We start from the raw sequence: 17396 nt of genomic DNA on the forward strand, positions 1-17396 counted from the left end.
GAGACGCTGCCTAAGTGTGGAACTCGGAGAACCCTCCACTGCTGCTGGCCTAGCCCCGGCGATGGACTGCTATGGCAAACTGGAAGAACCAATATATATGGCAAGGCAGTGTCCACACATGCATAAGAAAATCAGGGGCAAATGATAGTGTTTTTATGGATTGGAACGACTGCTAATTTTGTATGTGATCTGCATGTGTAGGCTATACTTGACCATGAATGCTGTAAGAGTTATGATTATCTCTTTTTCATAAAAGCAATACATTTTGATCTATAAAAAAAAAAAAAGCAAACCCTGGCACTGAAGTAAACAACCTTGCGTGCGGATGTGAGCCTTGTGAAAGTGCAAAATGCAGTCCCTCAAAGTGAAGTTAGCCAGTAGCTTAAGTAGGCTGATCCATTACCCTTTGTAGCATAATAAGAATAAGTAAAATAGGGATTGCACAACAACAGATCAATGGATGAAGAGAGCTGGGGGAAAGCCTCTTTAAGTAATTGTATTATACAATTATTTACTGTAAAAACAAAAGGTCTTGGCTAACGCCAGACCGAAAAATTGCCTCAACAAACTGTAATACAGGTCCACAAACAACCAAAAATCGACCTACACACTTACCTGTCGGACTGCCTAATTGCCCTATAGGACAGCCGATCCTGCACTGATCTATGCTAAAAATCGGTTTAAACTCAAATTTAATCTGGGTTTAGAAGACTTCTGTTTTCTCAATGTTATGAACATTCTGTTAATAATTTAGATGTGGTGGAAGTAGTGGTAGATGTCTACTTGCTGAATTTGAATGCCACACAGGTTGGTATATACACTGCTTCAGGACATTCTGTTAAGTTGCCTGTGACTGCATGGAGGCACACCATTATACATAATCAACAGGTTTACTGAAGCTGTAGAGTACAGGAGCATCTCCTTATCCGAAAGGCTGCCTTCTTTGGCATGGACTCATCCCTTCCATGGAGCTCATTCAAACCGTATGTTGATAAAGCATATTGTGGGGGTAGTGAATTGAGGGCCAATGTGTTTTTGACTAAGTATGTTGTTACAAAAAAAGTTCATTTTATTTGGATATGTGTGGTTGTGATTGAAGATGTGAATGTCTGTCACCATTATTTTATTAGTTTTTGTATCCACTCCAGTAGTTGGTTTAAAAACGAGAAACAATTTTAAAGTGTTGCTTGACTGGTCATACCGGACACGTGAAAATGCAAAGACATACTGTTTTTTTGGCTGGATGGACACAAGGGTCTAGCCTGCCTTGAAAACAGCCCTGAGGGAGCGCACACAAATTTCTTGTTACTTGGTAGGTTTTGTGTAATCCTTTGTCACCTCGACAGGCAGGGACATAATTAATCCTCTAATTTAGCAGCTTCAGCAGGGGTGGATGTCACTGGACAGTTCAGTGTAACATTAAATATTTAGGTTTTAATTTATAGCTCCTTTTACTTTGGTCTTCAAGAAGTTCAGAAAGATGGAAGGAAGGGAGGGAATGAGGGCTGGAGAGATTATGAGAAGGTTGATGAGAGGATGGATAGATGAATACAGAGATGGACGGAGATAGGGATGGGTAATGGATATATTGTGCGAAGAATGGATGGATGGAGAGAAGAATAGATAGATATAGAGAAAATGCAGTAACGGATAGAAAAAAGGAAGGTACAATGGATTGATGATAGATAAAAGTGAAAGGAATGAAAAAGAGAGAGAAAGGATAGGTAAATCGATACAGAGAAGGCTGGCTGGAAAAGGCAGAAAGATGGGTGGAAGGACGGAGGGAGGGAAAGAAGGCATAAAAGCAAGATGGAGCAAGACTGAAAGAAGGGTGGAGAAAGGAAGAACAAAAAACTGAAGGGATCATGGAGAAAAGAATGGAAAGAAACTTAAGAATTTTAGGAATCCCTTGATGGGCCAATCTCCACAAGAACCTTTCAGTCACTAGCCTTGCCTGCTCACTCAGATCTATTTAAAACATGATATAGTGTGGGGGAATTTCCTTTACCTGGCTATACCCTTGAATACAGGCATCCTGGTGCTGATAGAGGAATGCAAACTGTAAGGACATTGAAACTCAGAAAGACCTAGCAAGTTTTAAAGCCTTAGAAGATCAGGTTGTTTTTACAAAGATTAACTAGAAGAGTATTCCACAGTTTTGCTGCTGAGACTGGAAAAGACCTGCCTATCAGACACACTCACTTAAACCTTAGTATTACCAACAGGGACCCATCTGAAAATCAAAGTACACAATTAGGAACTTAATAAATGAACTTTTTCCTGAGATGCTAAGGACCTGTACTACAGCTTGCTATGTGGACAAAGCATATGTATTTGAAATTGATCCTTTTAGCCATTGAGAGACAGTGTAGTGATCTAGCAATATCTAGGCAGAGGTGTCGTGATAAACCAAGGGCCAGCATGGAGGCCGCGATTTGAATGTGCTGAAGTATTGTCAATAAACCTGTGGAAGCACCCAGAAGAAGAGCATTACAGTAATCCAAACAACTCAAAATAGACACCTGAACCACCTAGTACTTAACTTTTAAACGTCAGGTTTAAGCCTGTTATATCATTTTTTAAACTACATTTCACTGTTAAATGCTGCATTAATTAATTCTTGTTAAATAGTCTATACACAGCACCACCATGTAGATGATACTAATAAATAGGTGTTGCTGTTTACGAATAATTGCTGGTGCCCAGTACTGGAAGACATTAGCACAAATTAAGCACTGGAACCACCACAGAGCCCATCAAAATTGGAAGAAGTGGAAGGCTTCTGTAGGAACATGCAAGAATATTATTTGCTGCTGTGGAATTAGGATTTATATTTTGAAATATGTTGTGAGTTTCTGTTAAGACTGTCTGTATATCTGTAACATTGTAGCAAAAATGATTGTAAATCTGTGGTTTTCCTTAGGGTAATTCCCTGCAAACTTTTTAGGAATGAGTCACTAAGCTCGCATGCTCAGTGTGATATGGTGTTGGTACTTACTAGATTTCTGTTTGTAAACCAAGTGCTTTTGTGTAATCCCAAAAATGTAAGTACATTCTCAACAAGGATCTTTCAGAACAAATAGCTCATTATATTGTCTTTACTTATTTAGGTCTTCGTCCCAAGAGAACCCTGCGCTTAGTTCTCTGGACTGGGGAGGAGCAAGGAGGAGTGGGTGCCAGACAGTATTTTGACCGACACAAGGTATGTATAATTTTGTAACAGTTAGGTTTTCTACAGTATTCTGTGTGAGAATGTTTGTATAGTTATGCTCCTACAATCTGCTAATTAAAATCCAATAAATGAAAAAAAATGAATAAAGCTAAATTTGACACGGGTCTCTGTTGGGTCCTAAAGTCATGTCCTTTATATGTAAAATCTATGCTTTGGTTCCCAAGCGGCTGAACAAAGCCTTGGGGTAATCCATAACTGTGATACATCACTGTTTGCATTCTATTTTAACTTTAACTTGCATTGCCTAAGAGAATTTTATTTTCCATGCGTTGCGTTGTTTTTAGTTCTTTTCATGGCATATGACTCTTTTATGTGAACTGAGCCACGTCTAGAAGTCTGAGTGAGTTTCGGTTGTGAGTGAATGTTCATGAAAGGGCAGAGTGGGAGCTCTGAAGAGGAGTCTAAAGGTAGTGGCCATTTTTCCCAGTGCCTGTCACTGAGTCATAGAGGTGTTCAAGCTTCCAGCACATGCAGCCTGTGGCCTCTCTGCAGAGCACACTATGTGATGCTCAGATATGCGACAATTACAATTGTCATGTTATGGGAAAGTGTGAAAAGGAGGCATACAGGTGTCAACATATTGAAAGGGGAGTGACAAGAAGGTATGAAGAGGCAAGCGATGATGCGTGGGTTGTGCAGATGTGGGATTTCAGAAGGAGGTAGGGAGATTTAGGGAGTGTCTAGCATAGTTCTGCTCCCCCACCTACCTGCTGGTTCCACTTGAGAGCATCCTGGAGCCTGCCCTCATGGGGCCCCCTCTTGTTGTATTTCAGTGATCCGGCAACTCTTTGCTACATTTGAGTAGACATTGGCCTTGCTGCTGTCCTGCTCCTCCTCACCACTGAGCACCCGGTGACAACCCCCACAGGATGCAGTTTCCACGGAGAATCAGTACAGCTGCGAGCTTTCCAGGCTCTGGCTTGTGCAGTCAGTGCTGAGAGCTGCGCGCAGCTGAGGGTTCGCTCACAGCCACCCCGGCTCTCTCTTCATGTTTATGAAGTTAGCACTGGGAGAACTGGGAGCAGCTCACCTACTGCTCAAATAAAAGTACAGTCAGTGTTATTTTTTGACCAAATAGCCGTGACTGATTCTCATGCAAATTTGAGGGTGAAAATATAAAAATATGCAGCTCTCTCCAGAACTCCTGCTGCTGCCATACTTGTTTCTAATTTAGACTAGTAAAGGTTGTTTGCTAACCATCCGTAGTCGTCCTGGAAATACCATCAATCTCCAAAGTATTTTACTAAAATATGTTAATAAATGAGTATCGGGTCATCTTTCAGACGTAATAGAACTTTTCCTCAGGACTCGATACCCTGGCAGACACTTTGAAATGCTGTCCTAGCTTGCTTTAATGGACTGCGACGGCCGGATATCCTGTGTGTCCTGGCGAGTTACCGGGTATGAGCATGACTTGGCAAGCGTTAGTAAAGGAATCTAATTGCTCGTTATCCTGAGACACTTTTGTTTTCCAACAGTTGGGTACCTACCACATTAATGTTCTTTTATAAGGGCAGGGCTTGCTAAAATTATGCTGCGTGGTTGTTTCCTACGGTTCACGGCCGGACTGAGAACTGAAAGCATCCCTGGCAAATTCTGTCAGACCACCCGACCCTACCACATGGAGCGAGCAAACGAGGCTTACTACTTCATGGGGGCTTGAGAGATGTCTCCCTCCTAGAGAGTTTTGAAAACAAATGCCAATATGGTGCGTTTTACGAAACGTTTCATTATCGAACCCTGTCCAATCATTAAATGAATGGATGGAGATTGAAGACAGGACTGCATGACTATTTGGATGGTGAAGAGTGGGTGGATGAATTAATTCAAGAATGAATGAATGGCAACAAAGAAAGATTTTTAGCAACATGGAACAAATGGCCACAATGCACCGTCTGCGTTAAAGCATCACCCTCCCCAAACACTACCACCACCAATCCTTATGAAACATGCATAGCCTGCATGTATTTAACTCAGTGCACTGATGTAGTGCCTGAAATAATTAAATACAAAAAATAAAGCTTTTAAACTTTATTGAGATATGCATGTAGTAGCCGAATTTCCCCAAAAACTTTTATCAGTCCTGACTTCCACTTGGCCACACTGTGTGACTCCTTTTTCATAATACCTCCTTTACCTTCATCTTCACAAGAGAGCACATTGAAATCACCAGTTTGGGGTGAATGCTGCACAAAAGAAAAGAACTATAATGTAACGTTGTGTGTAGCAACACTCCAGGGTACATATGGGGGACAAAATACAGCTTTGATCTTGGTTCACCAATAGCATCGTCGTCAGGGTGTTGGTGGGGGAATGAATGTTTCTAAGTTCATAATTAGAATCTTTTACTTCTACCAATTGCAATAACAGTTGCAACTCAATGCAATTGTGAAATGCTGAAAAGGGTTAGAAATATCACAGTATAGATATAGTCTGCTTTGAATTTTGAAGTATTTCTCATATATGTACTGGGCTTTTGGAGTCAAACAGCAGGCCATTAACTTCCTGCTCCCTTCAAAGTCCTGAAGGTCAGTGCTGCTGGTGGTGGCCCTAAGGGAGACAGGGACCGTTCACATACATAAGCAAATAGCTTTGAAGTATACTTTAAACCCGTTTGTTTTGCATTGTTTATTTATGGCAGGCAGGAAATGCCACCAGCTGGTCCCCACTAACAAATCCAGCATCCCCAGCAGACAGTACAACCAGTTCCCTATCCTGCCGGCCCACCAGAATAAACAAACACCCTGTGCCCAGTAGGCCCAGTTCAGGACTGCTACGGTTTATAAAACAAACATAAAAATCAGCTATAAAGGTATTGGTGTTTTTGTAAATCAGCCACCTGTGTAAAGCATGGGGGATGCAGGGGAGTAACGCAGGTCCCTGCAGACCCTCTGAACTTGGGGGCCTCAACCCTTCAGCAGGCCCCAAAACATTCATCCGACCCCCTTTCAGCCCAAGGCAAGTAGTATCCGTGAGATACGGGACACATAGGGGCGATTCATCACATTCTGCAGGGGGGCCCACACATTTTGCATTATGTCACTGGAGGGATGCTTTTAGCATATCAATTATCCAGCCTTTATACGCAAGTAAAATACATTTTTTTCAGCATGCCATTTATTTCTTTACTATAATTTATACAATTAGTGTAGTTAAAGTGCAGATAAAACACAGCACAGCCTGGGAAAGCACTATATTTTTACACTCACTAATGGCAATATGGTTTATTGTGGTAGTACACGTTGCTGATCTGAATGCAATATTGGAGGGTGCAAGTAAGAAGCGGGGGTGAAGAAATACTTTTATTCAATCACATACATGCCTACTAGTACTTTTACCAAATAATTAATCCTTCAATCTGTCCCCACCCCAGTCGTCCTATCTGTCAACTAATCTGTCCACCCTCTCGCCCATCCATCCAGCTGATCCATTTACCCACCTACCCATACACCAATCCACCTACTTGGAGTCCCACATACCCACTCTCCCACTGACCCATGCATCAACCAACGCATCCTCTTCATCACCCGTTCAACCATAATTTCACTTGTGCATCAACTTACTCATTCATGCATCTATCCTTTTATCAATCTCACTACCCTTTCACGTATCTACTGACTCATCAAACATCTACTTGCTCCTCTCTACAGCAACTCACTCACCCATCCATACATCCACCTGACCCACCTATCCAGCAACCCATTCACACATACACACACACAAAAACAGGTTCATCTATAAACAAGTTTACACTCATAAAAGTGAGTCAATGAATGTGCATTTGTCAGTGCTTGTTTTTATAGATGTTAGTGCACTGTTTCATGTTTGGTTCAGCAGTGAATTTCACACAGTTGTTGCAAAGCTTGGAGTGTATGATAAGGCAATCGTCCCCTTTACTGTCTAATTTACAGGTCACAGCTTTCTTTTTATTATTTGGCTATATATATTTATCCACAGAAATTATCACCAAACTTTTCATAAGTATCCTTGCGGACAATGGTCTTCTGCTTTATACATGACCATAAAGTTAGATTGCATGCAATACTTTGGAGGCACCACAGATATAAGATCACAAATTCATTATTAAGTGCACTATCACCTATACAGATACAAAGTTTGCCGTTATTTCTAGCATAAAGAGCAATGGGGAAGCTGAAACGGGCGCTGAGTGCACGTTGAGCCTATTTGTAAGTTTATTTTCTAGATATTTTCTCAAATGCTCATTTTCTTTTTATTTATACCATGTATCCTACAACAAGGAATTTTAGCATCTGGTTCAAGATCTATTCTGCAGTTGAACTCCCCGTGGGAAGTAGGGATTAGGTTTTAATTTCCTCAAATACATCAGTAAATACATGATACTGAAGGAAAAGAGTTTTCAGTACTTGATACTTACATCCAACTCCTGTGTTTCCAAGACCATTTTAATTTTAGTTTCTATTACTTAATGAGTTTTAAAGTTCTTTCTAATTTGTTCTGGGCTTCTGTAACCTTAAACCAAGGTAATCCCGGAATTAATTGAAAATCAGGTGCATGAATTCAGTCTAGGCATATTACTTCTTAAATGCAGTTCGGATGTAAGCAGGGTCATCTTTTCAGTTTCAGACATGATGGGCCCTGATGTTAAACCATGTCCGTCAACAGTTCAAACATGTTCAGGTACTTTTTTCCTCACTAAAGGAATTTCTAATGTCTGTACTCATTGGGCAGCCATAAAGTTGTCTGAATCATTAGAGTCAGTTATGGTATTTAATTAAAATCTACCAGTACTATCACTCAATTTATTAGACAAAAATAAGTGACCATACTTGGCCTGAATGCTATAAGTAAACTGGTTAGAGACCAGATAATAAGAACTCAAAAATGTGATCTTTCACTGAATAGTTTCCCCTTTTCTCAGCTTAGAAGAATCTAGATGCCTCTTTTTGAGAATTATTTGGTTTTACTCAGCAATCCTTTTGCAAACCTTCTGCCACTTTCCTCCATGTGACCTCTAATTAAACCAATTGCAGAAGATTCAGATTCACTTAACAATCCCCCCTTCTATCTTTTCCTCTTTAACAAACAATCTTCTTTTCTTCATCTTATTGTTTATCCCTTTTGTTCCGGTAATCAATGATCTAATGTGATTAGTAAATGTATTATTTCGAGCTGAACTCTGGTGGATTAACAACTTGTGCCAACAGATCCGTTAGTTGATCCTTGAGGCTTTGTAAAATATGGAGTCTCTGTTCTCTTCAAGACAGTTTGTTTCCATGCAGAACCTACTAAACATATCTAGATAACGGAGTGAGTCTTGACTTCCCTGTTTTGAATTTAAAAGCTCACTATATAAAAATCTGATGAAAGACCTTTTAGCAAACAATGTCTTCAAATCCTCTTTAAATGATTGGAAGTTGTAAAGAAGATGATCATTTTTCCTACCAATGTAATAGACCATAAGGCAGCTCTGCCAGCTAAATAAAACAGGACAAAAGCTACCTTTGACTGTCCATCTGGAAATGTTGTAGGTCTGCATAAAAATTAAAGCTGACACTAAGTGATGAATATAAGAAAATTGTTAACATCACCTTAATAATGTTCAGGTGGTGATAATGGAGCTGATATTAGGATCGGCTTTGATTTAGTTTAAACTGGCGGAGGTAAAGTCCAGATAGATGTTTGAGCCTGCAGTTGAGCCATTCACTGTTTTAAAACACATGCTAGAATAGAACTTCCTCAGTTATTCCTGTAAATCCTGGTTATCCTTTTAAATAACTTCTGAAATGTTAGCTATGTCTCCCAGTTTGTTTCTTGCAGATTCATCTTGCCCAGACAATAAGGCAATTGATAGCTGATCATACTGTCATACACTAATCAGGAATCAAACAACTAACCCGTGGTTCAGGTTTTCCACTTGTGGGCAAGTGATAAATGCTCCTTACCCAATCTGTGTTCCTGTCTCTGAACAGCTCTATAACTTCTAGATAATAAGCATAGTGGAGGAGGAGGGGGTACGAGAAATGTGGCATTTACTCACTGAAGGTGAACATGAATGAAGCAATAACAAAACTAAGTTTTACTATTCAGTACAATATAGCACTAGTAAAGAGTTTAGAGTTTCTCAGGATGCATGGACCTTTGATGGTTCTTGCCACACACTAATGTATTTTTCTGAGTTAAGACTTCAACCGTCTCCTTGTAAGGTATGGACTCAGAACTAAATGGCTCTGCTAAACAGAAGGGTGATTTTGTAGTGGCAAAAGTAATGATGATTTCCCCCATGAAGATAAGTGAGTTGTAATAAGCTAGTATTATTATAGGATTTAAGTGAGATTCCTAGTTTAGAAAAGCGTAAGCAAGAACTGACTAATAGTCCAGTGCTTCAGAGGTAGACAAAACCTTAAAGAAAATGAGCATAACACCTTCTGAGCTACCATCCCAAAACAATACCTCGCTACAGCATGAGAGGGATCATGACACAAGCTGGGAAGCAACAGAGTGCTGACCAAGAACAACAGCCCAAGAACTGATACAGTGGTTCACAAGAGGAATGCAGCCTGCAGGCCTATTGTTTAGGGGGAAAAGTAGGTTCAAGAGATATGTCTTCAGTTTCTTTCTGAATTTCAGGGAAGTTGGGGCAATTATGATTATTTATGTTTTTCCGTATCCTGAGTGTGTATCTACTGATTTGTTTCTTTGTTTGAACCCTTTAATCTCTATTATTATGATGTATTGGCTGGTGGTTGTGATTAATGACTTGCCAGATATGTTGCAGTACTGTTTCTTATGGTCCTGTAGGTGATGCAGCTGGACTAAAAAATGATACAGGCTTAGAAGGAGAGCCAGTACAGCTCCTTTAAAGAAAAATGAGGTGGTTGAACTTTTTCAAACCTTTAACAGTCCTACCACAGCATGTAGGGTGCCTTCAATTGTGGCAATGTGATTTTTGAGAGATGTTTCTGTAAAGCGTTGCCTCTTCCTTATTATGTGAGGGCCTCAGCTTGCACTGTTGTTCTGTAGTTGGCTTCAAGAAGGATGGGCTTCACTTTCTTCAGGAAAGCAAGTTTATGACTTTATCCAAAATCATAAAATGCTGAGGTATACAGCAGGACGTGGCTTACCTAAAAAATACTATGCAGATGTGGTGTGATTTATTTTGTTCTCATTATTTCTGCTGCTGAAGACCTTTCACTACATCCTGTTTATGGATATATCATTGTTCCAAATCCTTCACCACACTTAAAGCACATATTACACCTGTGTTGTCCGGAAGTCCATCTAGAAGTTTGTTAAACTATGAACATTTGTATATATTAGAGCATATGCGGAGCATATAACAAACGGGTGGGTAGAAGGGATTGGTAGCAAGCATAAAACTACAAACGGGCCTAGTTTGTTATGCGAGGTAACTGCAGCTTATTTGTCAGTATTTCACGTTCCTTCTTGTAAACTCTCCTGAATGTGTGAGCTGCTATAGTGCAGCAGATCTGTATCTGTTAAATTCATTTTAGGAGACAGCTGCCAACTACTGCGGTTATATTCTGCCATAGCTCTTAGAACTGACACTTCATCTCCTCCTAAATAATGTAATTTCTCTAAAGCTAAGACAATTAAGCTTGATTTGGCCTTATGTACACATAACATAATTATAGATCTCTCTTAACATGTTTTCTGAATGTCCCACTGTGATTATTCATTAAACACTGATGTCTTGTAGCATGGCTTATTCCGTCATTTAAAAATGAAAAAACGTGTTTTTTGCGCAGAGTCGGTTCCCACACAAACGGGGTGATTGTTCTACAGTAAGCCAGCTTGTTCTTTGCTATGGGTAGTCTGCGATTTCTATAATTTCGATGCCACAACTTTCTTATGTTTTGAGCGAGCATGTGTGAAATCATTCAACATTCCAGTCACAATCACATCACCCTGGGATGCCGATCTTAGTCTACTGATTAAAACGTACTTGTTTTATACGTTCCTTTGTTGTTCGTTGTAGTTTTAATTAATGTATTCCTATTCCGTAGAAATACTTTTTTTTGTTTATGTAGAGGTTTCAGTTGATTGCTACATCCGTCTAAAGCATTAAAGGTCTTTAGGTTTGACTGGCTAGATTTGGGTAGATTTCCACTATCGTATCGATTGTTTTAAGGTCTACTTAAAAATAGATGTAGCAGTGAAAGATCTTACGAGTACATTTTTTAAAAATAGAATAAGAAGTGTCTAGGAGAGAACTCTATGGGTCAGCTTCTTTGACCCATTGACGTTCATGTCGTTTTCAACATGTGCCATTGCTTAGGTGGGTCGTCGTTCAAGCTGATGGCATTTTGTGGAAGGTGGCACTGTCTCAATGGTGTTATCTTTATAGTTTAGCAACGGGACATCAAGCAGTCCTTTCAGTATACAGCAGGCTGAGATAGAGCAGTCCCATGCATGTCTACCATTCACAGCCCTTGCAAAGATGCATCTGTCTTGTTAACCTTGAATGCATGGTGACCATATTCTGATTGCCGTCCCACCATCACGAACATCACGAAAGGGTGTATTGGGAGCCCCAGTCATATCTCCTCCTTATACCTCTTCCTCTCCCATCGAATTGCAATGCCCCACTTTAGAGAAGCTTGTAGGCCCCATCACACTGTCCAATTATTCTTCGGCTCATACTGCCTTTTTGCTCTTCGCATTCATGAGCATCTCAGACGCCCCCATCACGATGCTGTGCTCTCCGACGGGGCAACTTTTCGGTACTTTTGAAAGAGTGTTAAACTGCTGGCTTGCTGCAGGCTTTGCCCACCGACTGTTCCTCACCACTAAGCAGCCAGGGCCATCTCTCCTGCAAAATGCAGTAGACACGGAGGAGCAGTGCGGCCCAGGGCTTTCCAGCCACTGACTTGTGCAGTCAGTGCTGAAAGTTGTGCGCAGCTGAGAGTTCACAGACGTCCCGGGGACCAGTGAGCAGGGCCTGTTTTAGGGCGGTGCGACCAGTGAGACCGCAGCAGGTGCTGACCTCAGGGGGCGCTGTCTTTAGCAATAACTTAGAAGCTTGCGGTTTAAAAGCACCTCCTGAAAAGTTTCTTGTGTGTCCAGCCTTCAGGAAGCAATTCAAATATCAAGATATTGTGATTAATTTTCCTGCTAGGGAGTGAAATGGGATTTTTGTCTGGTGGAAGCTTTGACTCGCCATAAAGTAGCATAGAGGGTTAATATGCCTGCTTCAAAGACCAGAACTATATTTTATGTGGCTTGCTGAGTGAATTAGTAAAGCCAGTCTTTACAAATGCTTTAAAACAAATGAATGTATGTGAAAAGGGGGCTAGGGAGAGATGAGGGGCACATTTGTCAGGTGGTAGTGAGGGAATTCGAGGAGGTGGTCATTGGTTGGGGTGCCAAAAAAGGCTGTTGCCTAGGGCGCCACCAGCGCTAAAGCTGGCCCTGCCTGTGAGCAGCTCACAGCTCTCCTGTTTCACAGATGAATGATGTGCAGCACAAGGAATACATGCAGGCCATGATAACACCCAAGTATAAACAAAGGAAAGTACAGCTCAGTGTGATATTTTGACTAAATAGCCGAGACTACTACTTATGCAGCGTTGCTTTATTTCCTACAGTGTTTTTTTTTCAAATTTAAGTGTGAAAATATGTAGCTCTCTTTCTCCAAATATATTACACCTGTGTTTTCCAGAAGTTAGTTTACAAGGGTGTTAAACTATGAACATTAATCTACACTAGAGCAACAGACTGCAGAAGGGTAGGTAGAGGGGATTGGTAGCAAGCATAAAAAACAAACAGGAAATAGAGCCTATCATGGTATGTGAGGTAGCTGTAGCGTAATTTTCAATATTTCACGTTCCTTCTTGAAAATCTCCAGAGTGTATGAGATTTTATAGTGAACAAACCTTGCCAGTTACATAGGTTGAGGCAACTGCCAACTACTGCATTACTTTCTGCCATAACACTTAAACCCACTATTCATCTTCTTGTAAATAATGTAATGTCCCTAAAGGTAAAACCATTAGGCGTGATTTGGCATTAAATACACATTCCATAAGTAAGAAGTGCTCTATATTATTTGTCTGAATGTCCCGCTGTGGTGATTCATTAAACTCTTATGTCTTGTATGGCTTATTCCTTCATAAAACCTTTGAACCGGGATGCTTGTTCTGTAAGAAGCCAGCTTGGTCTTGGGTACCGGTATACTGAGATTCCTATCATTTCGGTGCCACCGCTTTGTTGCGTGATGGAGGGAGCCTGTGGAATCATTCAACATTCTAATCATTATTACAGGACCCTGGGGATACTAATCATAGTCTAGTCATTTAAACGTAATTGTTTGTTAAAGTTCCTTTGATGTGAGCTGTAGTTTTAAATAATTTGACGTATGTTTTTGTTTATATTCACCTCTGAGTTGATTGTTGCATCAATCTAAAATATTTTTTTTTTTAGATGTCAGTGGGTAGACTTGGTAGATTTCTGTTATCTGTTGGATCTTTTGAAGTCTATTAAAAAATAGCACTAGCACTCTGGATGATCTCATAGCAGGAATACATTTTAACAAAAGTAGGATAAGAAGTATAGGGGGCTTTGGTTCAGCCTCTTTAAGCCATTGGCTTTCATGTAGTTTTCAACATTTGTGATTGCTTCGATGGGTTGCCTTCAAGGTCATGGTATTCTGTGGAAGGTTATGTTGCCGTTAGCTTTGGGGATGAGGCATCAAGTAGACCTTTTGTTAGGCTGTGGACTGAGTGAGCTCCATCCCAGCCCTGCTACCTCATGTGCTCCTGCGTATAAGAGCTTGTTTGATCACACTATAATCCGCCAGCACATCATGTTGTGATTCACAAAGATACATGTGTCTTGTCCACCCTCAACAAGAGGCCACCACACTGTGAATAGCTGTCCTGCCATCAGCGCAGCGTGCTCCGGTTTCCAGTGATATCCTCTCCCCCTTTCCTCTCCCATTGAATTGCTCTTCCCCACTTCTGAGAACACAGTAGGCCCCCATCCCACTGTACCAATTATTCTTCTGCTCCTCCTGCCTGGCTGCTCTTTAGCACTTGGGAGCATCCTGGACGCCCCACCATTGTGCACCCTTTTGCTGTTTTTTCACATAGGGAACCTTTCCGCTACTTTTGAGTCCCTAGTAGACCCTGGTCTTGCTGCCATTTTTGGCCTCCTGCTCCACCTACCGGTGCAGCTCTACTGCATCTTGTGGACCATGGTGGGGCAGTGAAGCCCCAAGCTTTCCAGCCACTGACTTGTGCAGTCAGTGCTGGGAGCTGTGTGCTGCCGAGAGTTCACAGCCGTCCCGGCACTCACTTCATAATTATGAAGTGAGCACGGGGGACCTGTGAGAAGCTCACAGCTCTCCTGTTTCACAGATGAATGCTGTGCAGCACGAGGAATACATGCGAGCCATAAAAACAACCAAAGTATAAACAAAGGAAAGTACAGCTCAGTGTGATATTTTGACTAAATAGCCGAGACTACTTCTTATGCAGCGTTGCTTCATTTCTTACAATTTGGTCTTTTTAAAGTTTAAGGGTGAACATATCCAGCTCTCTTTCTCCAGAACTCCTGCTGCTGCCATACCTTTTTCTACTTCAGATTAGTGAAGACAGCAGTGGCGGCCAGTAATAATAAAATCGAGGGGGGAAGAGGAGGGGGAGAGATTAGACATACACCTCACTCACACCCATTCATTAACATACTCACTCACCCATTCACAACACTCACTAACAAATACACATACATTCATACATGCATGCACGCACCAAACATAAAAAACTAAACTTACCTCAGCAGCTCCGACGGGGAAGCCTCGTAGGTCCCATATGGCTTGGGATTGCTGCCATCCCCTCGCTGGCTAACAATGAGGGAAGGCAGCAGTCCCAAGCCTCGGAGATCCCAGGAGTCCTGCCGGTGATGTAGATGGATACCTGGCTGAGTGTAAAGTCCTGATTTCCAAAAGCAATACACTGAGTTGAAATAAAACGAGGTAAAAAAACATTATTTCCCACACGGGGGGGGGGGGGGGGGGGGGGGGAGGAGGATCAGATTTTGAAAAGTAAAGTGTGTCACAAAATGTCTTTGTACAAGGTTTCTGTAAATTGTGAACCGTGATGTGTCCTCCCAATTGCAATTGTTCTCGTACCGGAAGTTCCTTTTTACCTGAAAATCCCGGCCCGAGGCTCTCTGATTGGCCGTACGGTCAGCAGCTCAATTAAAGGACTATACTTTTAGAATTTAGGGCTACTCTATGCAGCGGGATGTCTGACTACTTCGTGAATACTTATAGCCCATCAGAGAGTTGTTAAATCTCACTGCATGTGCTCATTGAAGTCCGTTCCCTAGCACTGCCTTCGAGCAGGCCGTACATACGAAAACTGTGGCTCCACGTTCTCACAGATAATTCGAAATTATTCTTGGGCTGGGATTTATCCCCTGCCATTGACCCTGGCACCACAGTCGCATGTTTAAAGTGTCCTTGTTGAGTTCCAACATGAAATGCGACTCAAATTATAGAAATATAATTGAAGTTAAATAGACCTTTACACCAACTAATCACATGCATTTCATTACTCTGTGCTGTCTATCACTAATTTTACTTTATAAAACAAAAGTGTAGATAAGGTTTGCGAAATAGAGAAATCACAAAAAACTGACACTAGATGATCAACAGACGTAGGCACTAAATCGATGTGTACACAAAAGTGTTTTTAAGGCTGCAGTTTTCATTCAAAGTGTAAATATATCGCACAAGATGGCGCAGCTCCTGCACATTGGCGGTTCCTTCCTTATGATGGAGGAGCATCGCCCTCTTGCTAAGACCCAGCAGAGGGAAAAGTGCAAAATAAATAGATAATATAAGAATTTTATTATCATTTTATTTTTCTTACGGCTAGAGCCAGCCAAGACTAGGGCGATGCAGGGCCATTATGACAGTAGCGGGAGTAGCATGTCAATTTTGCCGGCTGTCCAAGGATGGCCGAACCAACATGCACACTTAGATCTCTCCATCCGACTGTGCTGCACAGCCAGGTGGAGAAGAGGCACAGGCTCCCAGGCTCTGAGCAAGCAGTAAACCAGCCCACTCTGGCCCGTCTGGGCTCTGCTGTCATACTGGTAAACATTGGTGCCAAGATGAGAGTAGTGTCTTGATTGTCGTCTGGGAGCCTGTGCAGTGTGTACCAGCCCTTGGCGAATCGGGAGTCGGGACCCGAGCCGATAAAGACAGACGGTGGCCAGCATCAACAGGTAAGTGCTTTTTTGTTATTTACCCCGACTCCCCTCCCACATCCACCTACCCCCCCACCCCGCCACTTATCATCAATAGCAGCCACCACTGCTCAAGCCGTAGACACACTTTACTTTCTGTAATTCCACACCATATTCAAAGTTTAGCCGCCAGTATCCCTCTATCTGCAAAATCATTTGAAAAGGTTCTTTTCACCTTCACACCTCTCACTAATCTTGTCTGTAAGATTGATATTTTTTGTCTACAGCTGTTACCCATGGTTCCCTTCAATTGTTTGTAATTACACTATATGAGTTTCTCTATACATAAATGTAGGAATACAGTTGTGGTTTTGTAGTCTTATGTGTGCTGCTTCATGTGGAAAATCGCACCCTCGCAACACACAGTTTTTTCTTCAATAATTTGACTGCTAATGTTTCATTGATATTTTTATTGCCGTTATAAAAATGGTCATGAATGCTGTAATACCTGGAATAATTAGCAGTGCATGGCGAGGGTGCGAATTATAGTTACTTTAGGGCATGAGGTATAAGTTACGTGAAATAACTCTAACTATAACTGCTGAATTTCTATGGTTTTGAGCGAGTAAATTCAGAACCCATTGTAACGTACATGTAACCTTTGTTTTTTCAGTAAATTTCTATGTTTTTTTTAATGTAACATAATTTTAATAATTATACAGTAACCCAACCATCGCCGCTCATAGTCTGTGAGTGGATGCATGACTGTCTAAGTGGGTCTGCAAGTACGTACGTGATTGTCTGAGTGGGTCTGTGATTGGGTGCATGATTGATTGAGTGGTTCTGTGAATCGGTGCCTGAGGGTCTGAGTGGGTCTGTGAGTGGGTGTGTGAGTGTCTGAGTGGGTCTGTAAGTGGGTGTGTGAAGGTCTGAGTGGGTCTGTGAGTGGGTGCGTGAGTGGGTCTGTGAG

General features: G+C 41.5%; 1 protein-coding gene across 2 annotated transcripts in view; it reads left to right on the top strand.

Moving 5' to 3' along the window:
- CPQ (carboxypeptidase Q) overlaps positions 1 to 17396 on the top strand; it is a 1788882-nt gene that overhangs the window by 1393508 nt on the left and 377978 nt on the right. For both annotated transcript variants that reach the window (XM_069220517.1, XM_069220518.1), the window contains exon 6: positions 3111 to 3202. In XM_069220517.1, coding sequence (XP_069076618.1) covers positions 3111 to 3202 — 92 coding nt within the window. The remainder of the gene's footprint in view (positions 1 to 3110; positions 3203 to 17396) is intronic.

Source organism: Pleurodeles waltl, chromosome 2_2, assembly GCF_031143425.1.
Source record: "Pleurodeles waltl isolate 20211129_DDA chromosome 2_2, aPleWal1.hap1.20221129, whole genome shotgun sequence".
NCBI lineage: Eukaryota > Metazoa > Chordata > Amphibia > Caudata > Salamandridae > Pleurodeles > Pleurodeles waltl.